Below are 22,488 nucleotides of genomic sequence, written 5' to 3'. Positions count from 1 at the left end.
TAATTAACAGAATATTAACAAATCAGCCAGTAACTTCAGTCACTGAATTTATCAACACCTACCACAGTCTTGTCCGTCTCCTCAAGTAAAGCTTTTATAACTCCCTCAGCCATGATGTCAGCTCCTGCCTTCTGGGTTTTCACATTTGTACACTCCAGACCCTTGACATATTCCTGGACATTCTTAAGCTTGTATCCACTGTAACATGATATATGAACATTATTCACTGTCAAACTCTGTTGGCTTCAACTAGTGAAAATACCATGAGGCTCAGCCAATTCAAGCCAAGTGGATGCTTACATTCAGTGGAAAGAAATCAGTCCTTTACATTCAGTTTGAGCCAACTAGGAAATCCAGTCAATACTGTAATATTATATATCAACATTATCCAGTGTTACATGTACATAAGAAACTAACATAATGAATTAACATGCTTGATGTCAGCTCCGGGCTTCCGTGGCTTGTTCACTCCAGTCCCTTGACAAATTCTTGGATATTTTTAGCATTATCTATGCTGTAATGCATTAACAATGTAAATATATGTCATAACTAGTGACATACCTGCTCTCTGGAATCACTTCATTCTCGTAGAACATATCGTTGTGTTTCCGATCAGATTTAGAGATGATGTCAAACATGTCAGGAAACCTGAAAAAAACAGGAATCTGAATGTGATTTATGCTCAACTGTTTCAACTGAATTTTAATGTCAATAATCTGCTAGGTTGTATATTTATATGTCTAAAAATGACTCTCCATAAATGGAGGTAATAAAGATAAATATAATACATCATATACTGTTGCCTAACTTCACCCTTTCTTTCTGCAGACCCTTTGTATAAAACTTTGATAAGTTGTCCACAGGTTTTAAACGTGGCTCCTGGTGTCCAATAATTAAACCCATCACCAAGTTCTTTGCAGTTTGTCTTAAACCAACTTACTTTTTCATATAATCCCTGAGGGTGTCTACACACTTGAAGGAGTAAGCCCATTGTCCGTCCTGCAGCCTCGTGTACCCTGGCACCTCCTCTTGCCTCTTCGTAAACTTCAGGTTCAAACCAACATTCACCCTGCATGTAGAAAAATCAGATTGGGATACTGAACAGTCTTTCCTAGCCTTATTACTGTGTCATATATTGACTGCCAGGCTTGTGATCTTAGATTGTCCAGTTAATGCAGTGGTTAGTGCATTTCTAACCGAGGTGCCCAACGTTTGACTTTCAGTTTAACTCTCAGCCAGGGCGTATATGAGTTTTGTTTGTCGCTTGACAAGTGGGTTTTCAAAGGGTACTCCTGTTTCCCCAACAAAAACAAGACCACACTATCATGCCACACATAGATGGAAAGAAAATAATTTAATGCAAATTAATGTAATTCTTTAACAATGGTAAAAAAATGAACAGTTTTAAAAATATGATGGTAGATTGATATTTAATCTAATATAATAGTAGAAAACATGGTCTTACATAAAGAAAAGAACAGTGAAATAATACTGGTATATTTCACTCTGAGGAATGGACCTTTAGCCAGTACAAATAAGTGTAATATAAACAGTTTTACTGTATAGTAGTAACAAATAGTCATTATATACCTGTGAGGGTTCATTTGTTCCTTGGCAACCTCCTCGCAGCCCGCGGTAACAAAGATGGTCCCTGTAAGTCGGGACAACAGGTGACTGCTGATTCCCAGTTTCTGAGCCCCCACAAACGCAGGGACATACTGGATGTCAAAGTCCTTTATAGGGAGAAAAATATAGATAACAATCAGGAACAAACGTAACAATAACATCGATGAATTATGTAGATGGTCATATAACTTGGAGGCTTGGAGGTGCAAGCAGCTACTGATTCTCAGCCTTGTGGCCACCACCAAACCAGGGATATATTAGACATTACTGTCCTTTAAAGCGAAAATTCAGTAGCAAAAAATTTCCATTAATACAAATTGAGGCACTCTCTCTGTGTTTTCGTGGCATAAAATTGAATTCTGTGTTGCATAAAGAGAAATCAGACAAACCCAGGCATGTTTACAAACTGGTGTTCCTACATATTGTTGAAGATATCAGCTACGCTTGGCTCCTCTAAATAAAGGGATTGATTCTTACATCTGTTCCCTTTATCTGTGAGTCCACTTCACATGAATACAAGATACAACATTGTGAATGACCGTACCTTCATGTTGTTAACAATATGTGCCAGGCTGGGCTCCTCCAGGATCGAGAGGTTGATTCTCACACGCCCGCTCTGCATGTCAGTGTCCAACACCTCCCCCTGACAGCCGTAGTGGGGCCAGCCCAACATGAACACCTGCACGTAAAATCAAGGATCCAATTTCAAAAATAATATAAATAACTTTTGCATAAATTCATACAAATTATGCTTGAATAACGCAAGACATGTCATGCAAGACAATTTACAAGAGTAACTACTGGTTTCTATGCCACAAGTTAAAATCTCTTGGCTCTGATTGGAAATATGAGGTCATTTGACCACAACATTTTACTCTGCTCAATTATTGGAAGTATCAAACTTATGGCTGAGCAGTGAAATATAGCATTGGGTCCCTTAATAAACTACAGTTTTCAACCAAATAAAATGACTATGATTTCTTTTTCAGCTTAGCCATGTCCAAGATATTTTCCAGGGTGGTAAAGTAACAAATGTATGATTCATTCAAATGATAATGCTTACAAGTTATGTACGGTTAACGACGTCTTATAATGCTTACAAGTTATGGATATTTAATGAGGTCTTATAATGCTATCATGTTATGGATGTTAAACAACGTCTATTAATGCTATCATGTTATGGATGTTCTACAACGTCTTATAATGTTTAACAACGTCTTATAATGCTGTCATGTTATGGATGTTCAACAACATCTTATAATGTTTAACAACATCTTATAATGCTATCATGTTATGGCTGTTTAACAACGTCTTATATCGCTATCATGTTATGGCTGTTTAACAACGTCTTATAACGCAATCATGTTATGGCTGTTTAACAACGCCTTATAACGCTATCATGTTATGGCTGTTTAACAACGCCTTATAACGCTATCATGTTATGGCTGTTTAACAACGCCTTATAACGCTATCATGTTATGGCTGTTTAACAACGCCTTATAACGCTATCATGTTATGGCTGTTTAACAACGCCTTATAACGCTATCATGTTATGGCTGTTTAACAACGCCTTATAACGCTATCATGTTATGGCTGTTTAACAACGCCTTATAACGCTATCATGTTATGGCTGTTTAACAACGCCTTATATCGCTATCATGGGCTGTTTAACAACGCCTTATATCGCTATCATGTTATGGCTGTTTAACAACGCCTTATATCGCTATCATGTTATGGCTGTTTAACAACGCCTTATATCGCTATCATGTTATGGCTGTTTAACAACGCCTTATATCGCTATCATGTTATGGCTGTTTAACAACGCCTTATAATGCTATCATGTTATGGCTGTTTAACAACGTCTTATATTGTTATCATGTTATGGCTGTTTAACAACGTCTTATATTGCTATCATGTTATTGGCTGTTTAACAACGTCTTATAATGCTTTCATGTTATGGCTGTTTAACAACGTCTTATATTGCTATCATGTTATGGCTGTTTAACAACGTCTTATATTGCTATCATGTTATGGCTGTTTAACAACGTCTTATAATGCTTTCATGTTATAACTCTTACAATATGCCACATCTAACTATTCCATACCTCAGCCTTCTCTGGCATGTACTCTGACAGAGTGGTAAACTGGCAGAAGCCGGGCTCATGTACTGCTATGTCCTGCAAACAAACAGCAAAACCATATCAATGGGAAAAACATGTTATGAAATACTACACATTTCCGATGTTCATATAATATGCCATTTTCAGGCATGTACTCAGAGAGAGATTTGAGTACCAGCAGAAACCAGGCCAACGTACAGCTTGTCCCAAACTGAGGCATAAAATCACTTAAAATTGTTAAGTAACTGTTCAGTTAGTCTAGACAACTGAAGCATTTCCCACAGCCCATTAGCACTGTGTCATTAACAGGATCTTCATTACTACATAGAACAACACATGACTCTGCAAGCTAGCTCGTGGGAACAATTTCATTACAGGTTTGGATCACAGGTTAGAATGTCATGGTTTTCTAATTGATTTACGCCATAGCATTCAAGTAAATTGAACTTTAACAAAAATTGAAAACAATTACAGATATGCCATTACAACAGACTTAAGATTTATGGAAGAGGCCCAGGAGTGTATCAACACTTGAAAATACCAAGTCACAAATGACTTCCTGCGTGTACAGATGTCTGTAACCAAAACTGTTTAGGTGCACACAAAGCATTACCACAAAGACTTATATTATCATTAAGGGTATCAATCAAGAGCAGAGCATCCATGGTGCACTTGTTCAGAATTCCCTACCTTAACAGTTGCCTGTACCCTGGTTGGGCCCACACACAACAAGAAAGGCTTATCTAATCAATAAGGGTATCTACCGAGAGCAGAGTATCCAAGGTGCACATGTTTAGAATTCCCTACCTTAACAGTTGCCTGGAGAGCAAAGGCGACAGGATTGACCCCAAACTGTTTCTCCATGGTGATTCGTCCATGGGAACCAAGAATGTACCTGGAACATTTAGTACAACTTAATACACTCCATGTATAACAGTATATGTTGTGAACATACATGTATAAATACTTATGTGAATAACTACAGAAACAAGCCCAGTAGCCAAAAGTTAAAACATAAACCCCTTTAATGGCACTTGGTAAACGCCAAAGACATAGAACACAAAACAAAAAATCAACATCATCATACTACAAGAAAACCTCGGCATAATTTGCTCATCTCACAGCATAATGACAATAATAATGACTCAGTGTCTGCAGCCAACTTCCATATGAAATATTTAACACCTTGGCACAAGCCGTAAATGAAAGACTTACTTTCTGCCTGTCATAGGCAGGGCCCGTAGCAATATGTGAGTCTGTCCGACAACCACACCCAGTCGATCACGGTACCTGCAAAAAGATCAACATACACATATCATACCATGTACCATACAGATCTCGGTCTTTTCATGTTCACATTCAACTGCTGTCAACATACACAACATACACATATCATACCATACCAGTCCCTGACATTCATGTTAAACTATTGTCCAAATGCAACTATAAAACAAGAGCTATCACTGGATGTTTTCAATTCTACCAAAACAAAACCTTCATGTAATAAGAAGAATCACTGGGAGTGATGTATGCTCCTTCAATGCCTTATTTTGGTGAGAAACAGCAATTAATTGCATGGTCTTTCTATTAACAGAGTCAATATGGGTATAAAGTTTGAATTCAATATGGACAAGTTGAAAAATGTGTGGATGGACTGGATAATGTGATTACTTCACAACCCACACCACTACATTGTTTTGGTGAGGGTATAATAATAACATCAAGATCTCTTTTGTTTCTAATGTTCTACCTTAGACCACATGCTCTCCATTTCTTGCCTCATTTAATGCCAACTAGAGCTGTCACAGGAGTGACGAATACCCCCAAATGCCGCCTGGACACAGGAATGGCAAACCATTCCTATGAAGAGGCCATAACTCCAAGGTTACTGCACATTGCATCTTCTTTTATCATGCATGTATTGTTTGTCCGGAAACCGTTTTTCTATTTTCGTAACAGTGCACAAAAACCTTTACTCCACTGGCCCCATTTTCAATCACAAGCATTGTCTTCACAGAGGCTGCCTATACAGCAAGTTTCATCACAATATCTCATGCCCAATTAAAGTTATGAAGCAGAAACCATTTTTCTATTTTAAGTAACAGTGACCTTGACCTTGGCCCCACCAGCCCCAATATCGAACTTGACCTGTATCTTCTGATGTTACACCTGTGTACCAAAAAATGTTCAAATCTGTCAAGCCTTTCATGAGTTATTGTCCGGAAACCATTTTTCTATTTTTAGTAACAGTGACCTTGACCCCACCAGCCCCAATATCGAACTTGATCTGTATCTTCTGATGTTACACCTGTGTACCAAAAATTGTTCAAATCCGTTTAGTCTTTCATGAGTTATCGTCCGGAAACCGTTTTTCTATTTTTGGTAACAGTGACCTTGACCTTGGCCCCACCAGCCCCAATATCGAACTTGACCTGTATCTTCTGATGTTACACCTGTGTACCAAAAATTTTTCAAATCTGTCAAGCCTTTCATGAGTTATCGTCCGGAAACCATTTTTCTATTTTTAGTAACAGTGACCTTGACCCCACCAGCCCCAATATTGAACTTGATCTGTATCTTCTGATGTTACACCTGTGTACCAAAATTTTTTCAAATCTGTCAAGCCTTTCATGAGTTATCGTCCGGAAACCATTTTTCTATTTTTACTAACAGTGACCTTGACCCCACCAGCCCCAATATCGAACTTGATCTGTATCTTCTGATGTTACACCTGTGTACCAAAAATTGTTCAAATCCGTTTAGCCTTTCATGAGTTATCGTCCAGAAACCGTTTTTCTTTTTTTAGTAACATTGACCTTGACCTTGGCCCCACCAGCCCCAATATCGAACTTGACCTGTATCTTCTGATGTTACACCTGTGTACCAAAAAAATTTCAAATCTGTCAAGCCTTTCATGTGTTATCGTCCGGAAACCGTTTTTCTATTCTTAGTAACAGTGACCTTGACCTTGGCCCCACCGGCCCCAATATCGAACTTGACCTGTATCTTCTGATGTTACACCTGTGTACCAAATTTTTTTCAAATCTGTCAAGCCTTTCATGAGTTATCGTCCGGAAACCATTTTTCTATTTTTAGTAACAATGACCTTGACCTTGGCCCCACCAGCCCCAATATCGAACTTGACCTGTATCTTCTGATGTAACACCTGTGTACCAAAAAATTTTCAAATCTGTCAAGCCTTTCATGAGTTATCGTCCGGAAACCATTTTTCTATTTTAAGTAACAGTGACCTTGACCCCACCAGCCCCAATATCGAACTTGACCTGTATCTTCTGATGTTACACCTGTGTACCAAAAAATTTTCAAATCTGTCAAGCCTTTCATGAGTTATTGTCCGGTAACCATTTTTCTATTTTTAGTAACAGTGACCTTGACCTTGGCCCCACCAGCCTCAATATCGAACTTAACCTGTATCTTCTGATGTTACACCTGTGTACCAAAATTTTTTCAAATCTGTCAAGCCTTACATGAGTTATCGTCCGGAAACCGTTTTTCTATTTTTAGTAACAGTGACCTTGACCTTGGCCCCACCAGCCCCAATATCGAACTTGACCTGTATCTTCTGATGTTACACCTGTGTACCAAAAATTTTTCAAATCTGTCAAGCCTTTCATGAGTTATCGTCCGGAAACCATGAAAACCGACAGACCGACCGACCGACAGACAGACCGACCGACCGACCGACAAGCTCACTCCTATATACCCCCTCAAACTTCGTTTGTGGGAATATAATTAAGAACACCGCAAGCTGCAAATAAAGCTCATCCAATTTTAAGTCAGCCAAAAGACATTATAATGGCCGCTTGTGTGTGTAACTACAGATAATGACTGAGTTTCCATATCCTATCTCCCCTGTTAAAAACTCCACCCACCTGTCAGCTATGGTGTCTCTCTCCTTATACCAGATGTTAGTCATGTTCTCATCGGAGGTGTGTTGGCGTATTGTAGGTTTTCTCTGAAGGTCTTTACTTCCCTTTGTGCCATCATCTACTTGGCTGAAGCTAGAAAAGTGTTCAGAAAGATTACAAAGTCCTGATTGCTCTCCAGACACATTTCTTTGACCGGGGTCATCCACTGGCCGGTAAATCTCTTCAATGGTTTAACAGTTATAAGTAAATATATCAATGGTTTGGAGTCGTGGCAATTCTTACTAAATATACAAATATTCTCCCTTACTTTAATGATATCTAATATTAAATGGTCAATTGAAAGAAATATAATACATTTCAGACATGTCTACTATGGACCACAGTATTTTGGTCAACACTGTACCTGTATTTGTCGTCACAGACGGCCACAACTTTAGCCTCATACAGGTGCGGCCAGCTGACATAGACCTCACAACCCAGATATTCCTGGGCAATCTGGTCAATCGACGGCATTGATTCTGAGGCCTCGATATGTAACATCGTGTTGAATCCTCGGCTGTTGGCTTGGAACACTTTCACACCTTCTTTGCTCAACTTGGCCTGCAAGAAACATTTGTCATAAGAATATGACATATAAACAACCATTTAAACAAGAGGGTCAAGATGGCCCTATATCACTTACCTGATCTGACAAAGGGTTCTAAAGATATTGATAAGACAACATACTGGATGACTTCAGCTGCAGGTAAATCTATATAAAGCCCTGTTTTTTGAACAACTAATAAAAACGTGAACAATTTGTAATTGTCTAAAATGATACCTGAAGAGCCATAGCTGTCAATTCTCTTACAGTGACGTATTTTGAAGACATACTTACCCTATGAGGTATATGTCTAAGTGTTGGGAATCCTGGGAAGAACACGTCCAGTCTGGCCCCGGGCAGTATGCCCATCCTGAGCCGGGCAGGGTGAATATGGTGGTCAGCTTGCTGCACCTTGGTCAACCTGGAAACATTGCAGAAAAGATACTGCATATCAGCTATGTAAAACACATGTACAAGATAGTGCAAGGTGGCTATGTTGCAATATACAAGACAATGCTACCTGGCTATGTAACAATGTATAAGACAATGCTAACTGGCTATGTTACAATGTATAAGACAATGCTTATTGGCTATGTAACAATGTATAAGGCAATGCTAACTGGTTATGTTACGATGTACAAGACAATGTTAACTGGCTATGTTACAATGTACAAGACAATGCTTACTGGCTTTGTTACACTGTACAAGAAAATGCTTACTGGCTTTGTTACAATGAACAAGACAATGCTTACTGGCTTTGTTACAATGTACAAGACAATGCTTACTGGCTTTGTTACAATGAACAAGACAATGCTTACTGGCTTTGTTACAATGAACAAGACAATGCTTACTGGCTATATTACAATGTACAAGACAATGCTAACTATTACAACGTACAAGGTCGGCTACAGTTCACCAAAGCCTGATTAATGCATGGCTACAGACACTCAGGACTGACTAATGAATGGCAACAGAACACCGAGGACTGATTAATAAATGGCAACAGAACACTAAAACTGACTTATGAATGGCAACAGAACACTGAGGACTGACTTATGAATGGCAACAGAACACCCAGGACTGACTAATGAATGGCAACAGAACACCCAGGACTGACTTATGAATGGCAACAGAACACTGAAGACTGACTAATGAATGGCAACAGAAGACCCAGGACCGACTAATGAATGGCAACAGAACACCCAGGATTTACAATGAATAGCAACAGAACACCAAGGATTTACAATGAATGGCAACAGAACACCCAGGATTTACAATGAATGGCAACAGAAAACTGAGGACTGACTAATGAATGGCAACAGAACACCCAGGACTGACAATGAATGGCAACAGAACACCCAGGACTGACAATGAATGGCAACAGAACACCGAGGACTGACTTAAAAATGGCTACAGAACACCCAGGACTGACTAATGAATGACTACAGAACACCCAAGACTGACTAATAAATGGCTACAGAACACCCAGGACTGACTAATGAATGGCTACAGAAGACCCAGGACTGACTAATAAATGGCTACAGAACACCCAGGACTGACTAATAAATGGCTACAGAACACCCAGGACTGACTAATGAATGGCTACAGAAGACCCAGGACTGACTAATAAATGGCTACAGAACACCCAGGACTAACTAATAAATGGCTACAGAACACCCAGGACTGACTAATAAATGGCTACAGAACACCCAGGACTGACTAATGAATGGCAACAGAAGACCCAGGACTGACTAATGAATGGCTACAGAACACCCAGGACTGACTAATGAATGGCTACAGAACACCCAGGACTGACAATGAATGGCTACAGAACACCCAGGACTGACAATGAATGGCTATAGAACACCCAGGACTGACAATGAATGGCAACAGAACACCCAGGACTGACAATGAATGGCAACAGAACACCCAGGACTGACTAATGAATGGCTACAGAACACCCAGGACTGACTAATGAATGGCTACAGAACACCCAGGACTGACAATGAATGGCTACAGAACACCCAGGACTGACAATGAATGGCTATAGAACACCCAGGATTGACAATGAATGGCAACAGAACACCCAGGACTGACTAATGAATGGCTACAGAACACCCAGGACTGACAATGAATGGCAACAGAACACCCAGGACTGACAATGAATGGCAACAGAAGACCCAGGACTGACTAATGAATGGCAACAGAACACCCAGGACTGACTAATGAATGGCTACAGAACACCCAGGACTGAAAATGAATGGCAACAGAACACCCAGGACTGACAATGAATGGCTATAGAACACCCAGGACTGAATAATGAATGGCTACAGAACACCAAGGACTGACAATGAATGGCAACAGAACACCCAGGATTGACAATGAATCGCTACAGAACACCCAGGACTGACTAATGAATGGCAACAGAACACCCAGGACTGACAATGAATGGCAACAGAACACCCAGGACTGACAATGAATGGCAAAAGAACACCTAGGACTGACAATGAATGGCTATAGAACACCCAGGACTGACAATGAATGGCAACAGAACACCCAGGATTGACAATGAATGGCAACAGAACTCCGAGGACTGACTAATGAATGGCTACAGAACACCCAGGACTGACAATGAATGGCAACAGAACACCCAGGATTGACAATGAATGGCAACAGAACACCCAGGACTGACTAATAAATGGCTACAGAACACCCAGAAATGACTTATGAATGGCTAAAGAACACCCAGAACTAATTAATGAATGGCTACAGAACACCCAGAAATATCTACACCCCAACTAATAATGAATCCATGAAAAATACACAATACAAATGGATGTAGTTACCTGGCGTGGTTGACAGCTATATCAGGAAATGCTTCTGGCAGTATGGAGGGATAGGGATCTCCGGGCTCCTCTACATATTCATACAGCAGATGTGGCCCATGACTGTTACGGGCCTTTTCATCTGGGGTCAGCAGGTGACACACGGACCGTATTGCTTCCAACAGTCGGCTCTGTGAAAAAAAATCTCAATTTAATGAAAACTACAAACCAGACATTAATCCACCTTAAATGTAGTTGTTAAGTGTTCAGTGCCTAGAAAAAGCCCCGAGGCCAGCCTCATTTAAGTTTCTCAGTTGTAGTTTAAAAAAAGGAAGAAAAGAACATAACAGATGTCAACAAATAAAAAACCTTTCTTCCTACACTTGGTTTTCAACTTTAATACTGGATATTTAGAAAAATAAAATATGATACTTAGGACATTTCATTACTAATAAAGAATAAAACTAATAAAAACAGGCCCCAGCATGTGATCTATATCATTTCCTAGGAACAAAGGAACAATGTTTAAATGCCACAAACCTCATCGATGAAGGGTATAAGCACAACAGCCTCCCAGTCCTGTTGTTTACCATTCAGATCTGTCTCAAAGTCCAGCGGATAGAACTCAATCACTGGTGATGTGGCGTTAGTCATCAAGTTCTGAAATGGCATACAAACAATACATTCTCTTGTTAAAGTTGTAAACCTGAATGTTAAAAATCAAATATAAGCAATGGCAATCCTTTTTCTAAGATAATCGTTGGGTCTTAGTCTACAAGTATCTAAAATGCTTCTGAATACAATCAGATTGAGTTTCATGCAGGACTTGATACACATATTATATTGAACATGTCTACCAAACTTCATTATTATACTTGATATTATTATTTCATTAGCAATTTATCTTTTTAATGATAATGAAAACAAAGATACAAAAGTAATAACTTCATTTTCATGTATTTATGAAATTGCTAAAAGTATTAAAACGGCTGTAGCGCTACAAGCATGATTTTACTATTTTTTACAATTCTGTTCACAGGCCCAAAACTGAAGCTATAAATAACTGTCATTACCTAAGAATAGAATTTCTCCCACCTTAGATAAGTAGGTCCAATAATTTAACCATGCTAGAAAATCTTATCTTGCCCACGGGTGAAGATAAAATTCCCCTATGGAACTCCTTTTAAATGGTCACCACATTTTAATTACCTCCCTTGTTGAAGACTGTCGTCTGTAGCATCATGGATACCTTGTCTTGCGGCAATATATAGAATGCTAATTAATTATTTCTCGCTTCCAATGCCACCATAAAAGTTTTCATGCACCTTTCAAGAAATAATGTTTCACTCTCCTTAGAACTATATAAAAACCGATTTGACTATTATCTGAATCATTTCGCGCATATCCATGACAAACACGAATTATCGCATATCCATACAAAATTATTTTCACTAAGCACAAAAGAGTTCCAGCAAAAAATATGTTTTTACTTAATTTTGCTAAACTGATGTGGGAGAAAAAGCATCTACCATAGCCGCTCGTGTATGTTTTGCGGAAACTCGGTTAACCTCGTTTCCGCAAAACACCCTACGCTCGGGTTGGAATGAACCTATCTTACACTCTCAGCCATGGAAGATACTTATAATGTAAATTGATGAATTCTAAATACAATTATCTAGTTTCATAACAGTAAATAATAAACTTTTATGACTAGAAACTATGATTGTTTTCATCTCTCATGCATATTGCTAGTGTAAAGTTCATTAAATGGAACCCATTATTTGCTGAGAACATTTTGACTATTCGTTGTAAGTAAGTCAACACATTTCCATTATTTGCGTATTTATGTCAAAAAGTATATCTGACAATACCTGATTTTAATTTGCAGTACTAAAGCCAGTAGTCCTGCTGCCTACAGCCTTATAAAATAGACAGGAAAAAATAAAATCAATTTCAATTTCATGAAAGTAAACTTCATTAAACACAGACCTGGTAAGGTACAGGCAACAGTTCCTTGCTAGCTGCAGGTAACACGGCCATCAGCTGCTCAAAAGGCATGAAGGGTGTTCCAATGTCAAAGGTCAAATCCATGTTCACAAAGTCCTTCACATCGCTCATGTAGGGCGCGTAGTGGTGCGGGTAAAACCTACATTGAAACAGATATTCAGAACCATTTTCTCATAAAATAACATAATAAAATCATATAAGCGCCATGATGGTCGTTCCAAGGTGAAACGTTAAATCCATGTGTGCACAAATATTTAACATCACTCACATAGGACATAAAGTGGTAGGTGTAAAACCTAGATGTCAACACATATCAAACAGCTTTTATTGTAGCTCCCACGGATCTGACTTTCACACCCAAAGTCAGACCAATTTCCAAAGCCAAATATAAGATGTTTGTCTTAGTTGGACTAAAAAATCCCAATCCAAACCATGTTTCTAAAATTTTCCAATAAAACCAAGCCCCCCCACCCCCCCACTCCCCCGAAAAAACAACAAAACAGCAAGAATATCACTGGAAATTCCAGAAACTTGGTGCAAGCGATAACATTTCTTCCAAAAGAAGTAAATTTAAAACTCAAATGTTCACAATTTGTCTGGGGTCTTTTTCCCAAAAAGGCCAGAAAAAGCACTGTCCAATATGTATTATTATAAAATCATGCAATCAAAAGATATCAGCAGCATCATTCACACTGCTTGCGTACATCATGAAGTGTGAGGGGGGAAACCTAGGACCTTGAAACATCTTCCAAGTTGTGAGACTACAAAGCCATTTATATTCCTATTAAAAGTCATTGTAACTGGATATGAAATTCAAAGAAGCATTCAGTGGTTTTTTGGGCCTTTTTGAGGATAAAATTCCGACCATTCCACTCCTGAAGAAGTATATATATTTCCCCTGCCCAGGTAAAAGAATACTCCTTAAAAAAGTGTGTTTTTCTAGGAGCATTGACCTCTTTACATTTAGCATTGTAGCAATATAGTGCCATTCATGAATATTACCATAGGTTTGTAGAATAAAAGTTGAGCATTATATGGATCATGTTAGTATAATTATTTCCCTTTTTGTCAAAACGACACCATTTTTCTATAATCAAAGGGCCATTCCCTTCGAAGTCAAAAAAACAGTGGCACTATGATGCATTAGATTATAGGACATCAACTAAAAGCACTGATCCCTACAGTACAATTCGCGATAAATTACTTTTAGATTACCGGTACTCAAGTCTTACTCGAACATGTGCATGCAATGAGAGTCTTATTTCAAAGAAAATACTACAAAAAAAAACAAGATACAAAGTTGCTTACCAGCTCCAAGATTGGACCCCTTGATAGTAGTAGAGCAGGATCCACTGTATTCCCCTCACATAGCCTTCAGCCTGGTCACGCAGTACCTCACTGGAAAATACACAACAATATAATACAATACAACATCAGCAAGGCATATTTATGGGAATAGGATCCATGATATACCATGTGTACTTCATTGGAAAATACACAACAACATAGTTGTTCAGCATGGAAACAAGTAAGAAAGGAAATATCTGTAAGCCTTAAACTTATAGATAGAGATTGATATGTATGAATACTAGCCACTGTATTTCCCTCACATAACCTTCAGACTGGACATGCATTACTCCACTGGAAAATACACACACATTTACCAGTTCAAAAAGGTAATATAGCAAGTGATGTCAATAAAATGTTAAGGTGTTAATACATAATGAAAACAAAGGTTTGAGAGCAGGACCCACTTTATTCCCTCTCCGTAAGGTCCTCCTCCATTGCGTATGCCTTTTAAACATTAATATCATATGTTACCCAAATCAAGCTTTCTCATCTCCCCTTATACCTACAGCATGACTCTCTCATACCCAAGTTTCATCTAGTAATAGTGGCGTTTGGGGTGCCGGGATATAAAACCATCTCCCTTCCACCCCCCCCCCCCCACATCTCCTTATACTTACGGCGTGACCGTCTCATACTCCAGTTTGGTCATGTAATAGTGGCGTTTGTGGTGCCGGAATTCATCATCCAAGGTGTCCTCCTCTGAGTAATCTTCAGTGTCTTGGTCTTCTGGAAAACCATGTACATGTACAAGGATTGTTCAGGGACTTTTTTTAGGAAGTCTGGATGTATAGTTGCCATGACAACAAAAGTATTATTGACTTTGATGAAATCTGTCGAATGAATTTTTTTACATGCATTTGCAATGCATCTAAACACAAGCAACAAGAACTGATACAATCAAATAGATCAACGGACTTGCTTAGTATTATTTATATTTCAAGCCTTAAAAGTATTTTAAAAATAGAAATAACAATAATTTTCTTTCAAAGGCATTTTAAATTGATGGGTACCATCCTATTTGTTTACTGTAATAATTTAGTGCAGAAAGATCTACACATGCACACCAGGCTACAGTGATGTGGAATGTAACAACAAAAAATTATATCCAATATCCGTATTTTCAGTTTAAATTATGCAATATTTAAATGAAAATTTAATGGGTATCATATGTGTGTGTTGTCACTGGCAACATGTCTACCAAATAGAATTCAAATACCTTCAATGATGTTTTGAGTTTTTGCCAAGATGATATTTTTGCTCAAAGAAACAATAACGCAGTATCATAATTTTCTTTTTCAAAAAAGGGCCAAGTTTAGTTCCTAACAAACATACCTGAATAATCATCGAGCCTTGGTATGAGTTCGGTTCCCAGCTCCTCATCCTCCACTTCCTCCCCATTCAAAGTGTCCAGTAGGGCAAACTGGTTCCCTGCATGAAGACGTTCAACAGACTTTTGCTGCAATATGAAAATTTCAATGGAAACCCATTTTAGCTAAATTGTAACAAGAAAAGTTCCTTATACTCACCAATTTAACTGAGGACCTGGCACTCTTTCCCCTCAGGCACGATTAATTGCAATATTTTCTAATAAATAAAAGTTATTGGCATATCTATTTTCAACCTGAGCTGGAGGTCATCTAACACAACACATCTTAAATTTTCATTGTCACTAAGAAGCTTGAACCCTTTCAAGCTCCTGTTATGTTCATGATTATTGTGTACCTGGTTTTTGCCAAGTTTCCTGGCCGCTGATAAAACCTCGGACTGCTCGGCACTGGCCCCTGCTTTCTTCCCTTGAAACCACTTCAAATCTCCAGCTTGTTCGGAAAATGTTTCAAAGTCAAACTGAAATAAACCAATTTGAAGGAGAAGTCAAATCTCAAGTATATAAAAAAATTAAGATATAAAGCCCTTGGTCAGTGTATAACCAAAAGTCAATAAATAGAACTGATCTGATGGTCATTCATCAGCAGATAGAGCTCTCTCATGTCAAAAAGAACAACTTAATAATCATTATTAATAACAATATTACATGTTATCATTGCATTTTTCGTTTTACTGAAATATCCATTTTATATTAATAATTTAAATAGAAGGACTTTGTTTCTTTATTCTGTAATAAAATACCAGTATTGTTTAAACACCAAGGTCAAGTCAAGAAACTTTTGATTGCCCTGTAACATTATATAACAAGAAACCACAGGTGTTGAAACTTACCTCCCTCAAAGCTATCAGGCACTACAGGGGTATAAAACTCACCTTTGACAACTCTTTCAGGTATTTTTCAAACCTCTCAAGGTTCAAGTTGCCTCCGTTGTTTATATAACCTGAAAAAGTTAAATCATGTGCTACCAACATAATGTAAGTATGTACTAGCCATAAGTATCCTACATGTTATAACACTTACACCATGTCAGAAAGCATTTCATTTGTCTTCCTATACTCATTTATTCCAAGTCATATCAGAACGTTAGACAGTAGGCAGAGCTCTTACCATGCAATAAGAAGCATGCAAATACATTACGATGTTATTCAATTATATGCATGGTAATTATTGAACACTGTCCATGAAAATATTGCACAAAAAAAGTTACTACATCTACTCTGCTCACAAGTTATACCACTTGCGCGTCACACTCATGTACAGTAAGTATTTGCAGTAACTACTCATTCAAATGTATGAAAAACAATTGGTTAACATTTCAAAAAGGTTCTAAAGATTCTTGAAGTTTATGCATTGCATTTTACTCTTACACTCAAAAAAGCAATGAAAAATTATCGTCAATTGTTTCCAGCATTCCTTTACAAAGTCATATATAGGATATACATGCCTAAAAGTACAAAAATAGTTTAAAAGCTTTATTAACGTTCTGGGGCCTATTTCTATTAAGATTTTTGTACGTCTAAGTCTAATTTTAAAATCTTATTTCCATTTATTTGATACAATTTTTGGTGAAAAAACACTAGCCAAAATAAAAAATAAACACAAAGTTAATGAAATAAACAAAAACTTCTGACCAATTATTGTTCATTGCAGTTACTAAAAGCATCAATGAAACAGACCCCTGGATGATACTCTGACACCATCTTACCGCCACATTCCGGTAAAACTGCGATGTATGTCCTCCATAGGAGGGGTAGGGCATCGTGGTTAATGTGGAGGTTGGGAAGATGGGGTATGAAATCGTTCCCGACCAGGAAGCCCATCAGAACCCAATCGTCTATCACATTCTCAAGGTTGTACTCAAAGTCTTTCAACCGGCCTTTGAGGTCGGAGAATTCAAAGTCGAGATACTCGCGAAACAGGGATAGATGCAGGAGGTGAAAGGTAGTCTCCTCTGGTGTCTGAGGTCTGAAACAGGAAGAATAGAAATTGTCAATATGATTGAGAAACAAGAGAAAGTTTCAGCCCGGACACCAGTTATTGAAGGAAAGAAGGATGGACGGACGGTGCGGTTTTAATATGCCCACCTTCAGAGGCATAAAAAGGTATTAGACGTAAGCTGGTATGAACTGAATCCAGCTCGAGGGGTGAAAGCGAAAAGGTTCTATCTACTTCTTTATTTAATGTCACTTAGAACCTTTTCGCATTCACCCCTCGAGCTATAAGTCTGTTTAATTGGAGCATAGACATGAGGACTTGTGTCCTTTTTGTAAGGCAGAGGGAATATTTTCAGTGGACCTCTTTAGTGAGATGTAGAACTGGGAAATTGATACTACTAGACAACTTATTCCCTCTATGGCGAAGATTTATGGATGGTTATTCTACAGACTTCACACTTTACATAAACATGTTTGATCCAAATGTCAAATATCATCCGGGGTAGAGAAATAAACTCACTGGCTTAAACTGTATCTGTCTTTCCATTATTTTTAAGATGCACTATTACTCCCAAATAAGATTTAACACATTCAATACAATTGTTTAAATATACCAAAAAGGATGAGCAAATGTTGAAAATAGTGGTGCTTATAAAGGATACCAAGTTTAATTTGAAAGAAATATGCAGGAAACACGGTATTGCTACCTTATGAGACAATAATAGATCGCAGTAAATCTTTTAGCATTCACCAATCATTTAATATTTTTGCATTTTCAGCTATTAAATACATGGTTATAATATTGTTATTAGTAATTAATATTTTCCATAAATTCATTATTTAGTAAGTTGTTGAAGGTTTATCTCTCAAAGTTTATGTTTTTTTAAACATGTATATGTATTTATTTTTAATGAGTGTCATTTAATAGTACTTTTAGTTGTATTTGATACCTGTGTGCAGGGTGGGTAAGTAAGCAGTTGTAACACTTTACCTTTTGGAAGATCTTTGCTTGCTCTTGCCTCCAAACCGGACCTCCTCTCTCAGCAGGGAAAAATGGGGCTCATGTGTCGCCAGGCCTAACATCATCTGAAAAAACAATACAGTGTAATATACACCCAGGTAGTGCGACTGGTTCATTGCCAGGCCTGACATCATCTGAAAAAACAAAACAGTGTAATATACACCCAGGTAGTGCGACTGGTTCATTGCCAGGCCTGACATCATCTGAAAAAACAATACAGTGTAATATACACCCAGGTAGTGCGACTGGTTCATTGCCAGGCCTGACATCATCTAATAAACAATACAGTGTAATATTCACTAGATAAAGGAACTATTGTGTTGCCAGGCCTATTGTCATCTGAAAAAAAAATAGTGTGTGGGCTCGTGTGGCGCCAAAGTTAACAAAGACTATGGTACTCACGAGATCAGCATCAAGCCCGTACAGGCAGTGTCGGGTGTTGGGGTCGTAGTTGGGATCAGCTCTCTCCGCCCGGATAAAGTCCATGATCTTGTGTTCACCCTCACCAGGCGTCTGAAAGTGAATTCCATTATAACTATATGACTGATTTATATGTTAACTCAAATCTAAGGTGGTAAAAGATTAAGTATCTAACTGTAAACGAGGGTATTATTTCATCAAGGGTCACACAATATTACCCATATACATCATTTTAACATAATTTGGCAATTCAACGCTCTGCCTTCTCAAGTATTTACTTATAATATACAATTCTTGCCTGAAATAAACTACCAGAAAGCTCCAGCCTACCTCATGCCCAGACAGATAGACCCGCACACCCTTCCACAGCGGATCTTGGCTCACTTTCTTCACAACAAAGTATTTCAGCTGCTCCTGAAGTCGAACCATGAACGGTGTACCTGCAGATAAGAGGGAAATTATTAGTTCCATCATCATAACAAGGAAAGAAACATTGTTATACATGTCTTTTATGACAAAAGCACCAAATAGGTAAACAAAGAATTGTCTGCCTGTAGTCTCAATTTTTAATTTCCAAATTACATGATACATACTTCAAAACATAATACAACAGGATTGAACTATGATTATTGAGCTATACATGTATATGTTTGAAATGAAAATATCACTATGCTTCTGAAAGAAGGACACAGTAGCCGGTGTCCCTATTCACTAACGTCTTGGGTCAGAGTTTGAGACTCAGAAAAACAAGTTCTAAAATGTAATAAATCATCTTGTAGTTACTGTTCAAACAAAATGAAGATTTGATGTTTTGAGTCTTAAATCTCAAACTCAGCCACAAGATGTTAGTGCATACGGAACACGGTCAGTCCTCGCAGAATGGCTTAAATTTTATTATATCTATTATTGTGTTAAATAGCATTGAAGTTGGAAACATGCCTGACTAATGTGTCTAAAATTTAAATTCATGGACAAGCTCAGAAAACATATTAGTATTCATGTTTATGGGCCCCATACATTTATACAAGATGTGATACAGCTTGAGTCGATGCTAGAAAGTACCTAACACCACAATGGACAATGTTATGTTTGTTTTCATGCAATAAGTATCATGAGGAAAATTTCAATAATATTTCAAATTATCATACACACACTTTGAATTGCTTGATAAGATGGACAATATGGTACAAAACAGTGTCTCACATTTGTGCTCATGGTAAATAATTAGAACACCTTGGGTAGTTGGTCCAGTATCTATTACATAACCGTCTATATTGTACTTGGTACGTTATGGGATTGACTCCACAAACTATCATGGCCTACCTGGGGTGATGCAGTTAGAATCAAAGCGTTTCTCTGTTGGCAAGACCTCTCCCTTTTCCCGTGCACGTCTCTCAAGTTCCTCAGCTTCCCGCGCAGACCTGATATAATACATGGACAGCTTGGGGTTATTTCAACATTAAACATGTAGCTTATATTAGCATGACCTTGAAATCATCTATGAGCTGTTGTAATACGCTTTATTAAAATTTCAGTTTTAAACATTGATACTTCATATATGCTTAATTATTAATATGTATGATTATGGATATATCCCGTCTTACCTAAATCTGCGTCCCCGTTGCTGGTTCATCTTGGCCCTCGGAGCAACACCGTCCACCGCCATGAAAAACACCTTCTGTGGCTTAATCATCCGGAACAGGAACTAGAAGACACCAGTATAAGTGTGAACCAGTCAAATTTAAAAGAAATGGACACTTAGTCAAAAATAAAAATGCTGTCAGTACAATTGCCCACATTGCTGTAATGTTTGACAATGTAGATAGATACTAGTGGCTAAAATCTCCAAACAATCACATTCAGATAACGTCCCTGCTCTAAATGCAATGACTTAAATACCTCTTTTCTTCTTTTTTTCGTTCTTAAAAGGGGCAATACCAAACGGAGTTATGGGTCTTGCTCTATATGTGCATTTTGTCTTGGCACCATGTACACATGTACAATAGGTTAAATCTGAATATTTTTAATGGTTTTTTTAGTAATATTGAAGGTAAAAATTGGCTCACCCATGACCCTGACAACTAAACCAACAGCAAATTTATCAAAACAACTCAACCTTTATCCTTTGAAAAACACTAGTTAGCTAATAAAAATCAAACACTTACCTCAAGGTAGTACATGATGTCAGAGAAGATTTTCTCCTCAGTGATGCGGAAGTGAGGGTTGTCATCCTCAGGGTGGGAGCAAACGTGAACGATGCCATTCATATCCAGATACAGATTGTCAAACTCAGGAATCTGAAGTGAAGTTCATAGACATTTTTGTACAAAACATGTATGAAAGGCATAACATGGCAACACCATGAGTTGGGATAAGGTAACACTTTAGTTAAATTTTCATTTTTAAATGACTGCACACATTGTTCAGAAATGCATAATAAATGGCAATTAAACGATGATTCCTTTTATTCACTCCAGAAACTCCCAAAAAAGGTACTGCTTTCTTGTAAAGTCATCTTGCATTCAAAGCAAAACAAAAGCCTGTTATCACGTATTTGAAAGTTTTTCACTCAAATATATTGAAGTTAAAACTATTTGAAAAAAGCATTCTCCCTTCAACAGAATACTTATGGAGTATGGACTGGGTACCAACGTGTTGTGTAATTTACTTAAAAGTGGAATATTCCAATAATTGGTACCCGGCTAATTTGCCAAACAAAATAGGAAATACATGGGTCCATCATTCTGGTGACGCAGTTTTATGTTGCGCAAAAATGAGCTGTAGAAGTCATTTCTGAGCTATTTCTTTTGTAAAAACATTTATTCGCATATTGATGGATCAGAGGAAGGAAAGTTTATAATTGTTGTGTTGTTGTGAAGATAAATGAATTCTGGATTAGTAGATAACTGTTTTTATTTGTCAAAATTCAGTGTTCTTTTTTTAACATTTGGACATTCATTATGATCCCCTTTACGCTACAGGAACACTGATTCATACCAATGTAAAATATACTATTTGACTGTAACTCCAAAATAACACTTAATTGTTTAATAAGCAAACAAAAGTTACACATAAATAAGTAACCAATACCTTTTACTTAAATTACATAAGTTTTCCAGCGTTTTTTGATGCACTGATACCGAATTTTGTTTGAATTTCGCATACAATGTATATAACATTCCAGTATTGATGACCTGGCATCAGATTCAAGGTTTATTGCCAAATCAGCAAATGCATTTGATCTGTACAAAGACAAAGGTTGTGAGTGGCCTAAATTTCGGTACAGGCAATATTCTATACTCCTTAATTAACAAAATGTTACTTT

At 37.7% G+C, this 22,488-nt stretch overlaps 1 protein-coding gene across 1 annotated transcript in view; it reads right to left on the bottom strand.

The window, feature by feature from the left end:
• The window catches only part of LOC128202890 (5'-3' exoribonuclease 1-like), a 42,681-nt gene that overhangs the window by 14,238 nt on the left and 5,955 nt on the right, over window positions 1-22,488 (bottom strand). Inside the window, exons 2-27 of the mRNA XM_052904060.1 lie at window positions 21,329-21,460; window positions 20,768-20,868; window positions 20,487-20,584; window positions 19,494-19,603; window positions 19,146-19,256; window positions 18,714-18,808; window positions 17,494-17,753; window positions 16,661-16,728; window positions 16,124-16,246; window positions 15,734-15,857; window positions 15,019-15,127; window positions 14,360-14,449; window positions 13,034-13,190; window positions 11,585-11,704; window positions 11,066-11,235; window positions 8,514-8,640; window positions 8,040-8,236; window positions 7,640-7,768; window positions 4,962-5,036; window positions 4,554-4,641; window positions 3,732-3,803; window positions 2,171-2,305; window positions 1,591-1,733; window positions 941-1,069; window positions 562-648; window positions 63-198 (exon numbers count right to left, since the gene is read on the bottom strand). Coding sequence (XP_052760020.1) covers window positions 63-198; window positions 562-648; window positions 941-1,069; window positions 1,591-1,733; window positions 2,171-2,305; window positions 3,732-3,803; window positions 4,554-4,641; window positions 4,962-5,036; window positions 7,640-7,768; window positions 8,040-8,236; window positions 8,514-8,640; window positions 11,066-11,235; window positions 11,585-11,704; window positions 13,034-13,190; window positions 14,360-14,449; window positions 15,019-15,127; window positions 15,734-15,857; window positions 16,124-16,246; window positions 16,661-16,728; window positions 17,494-17,753; window positions 18,714-18,808; window positions 19,146-19,256; window positions 19,494-19,603; window positions 20,487-20,584; window positions 20,768-20,868; window positions 21,329-21,460 — 3,186 coding nt within the window. The remainder of the gene's footprint in view (window positions 1-62; window positions 199-561; window positions 649-940; window positions 1,070-1,590; window positions 1,734-2,170; window positions 2,306-3,731; window positions 3,804-4,553; window positions 4,642-4,961; window positions 5,037-7,639; window positions 7,769-8,039; window positions 8,237-8,513; window positions 8,641-11,065; window positions 11,236-11,584; window positions 11,705-13,033; window positions 13,191-14,359; window positions 14,450-15,018; window positions 15,128-15,733; window positions 15,858-16,123; window positions 16,247-16,660; window positions 16,729-17,493; window positions 17,754-18,713; window positions 18,809-19,145; window positions 19,257-19,493; window positions 19,604-20,486; window positions 20,585-20,767; window positions 20,869-21,328; window positions 21,461-22,488) is intronic.

Source organism: Mya arenaria, chromosome 9, assembly GCF_026914265.1.
Source record: "Mya arenaria isolate MELC-2E11 chromosome 9, ASM2691426v1".
NCBI classification, from domain to species: Eukaryota; Metazoa; Mollusca; class Bivalvia; order Myida; family Myidae; genus Mya; species Mya arenaria.
This window is presented reverse-complemented; position numbering and strand designations above follow the sequence as displayed.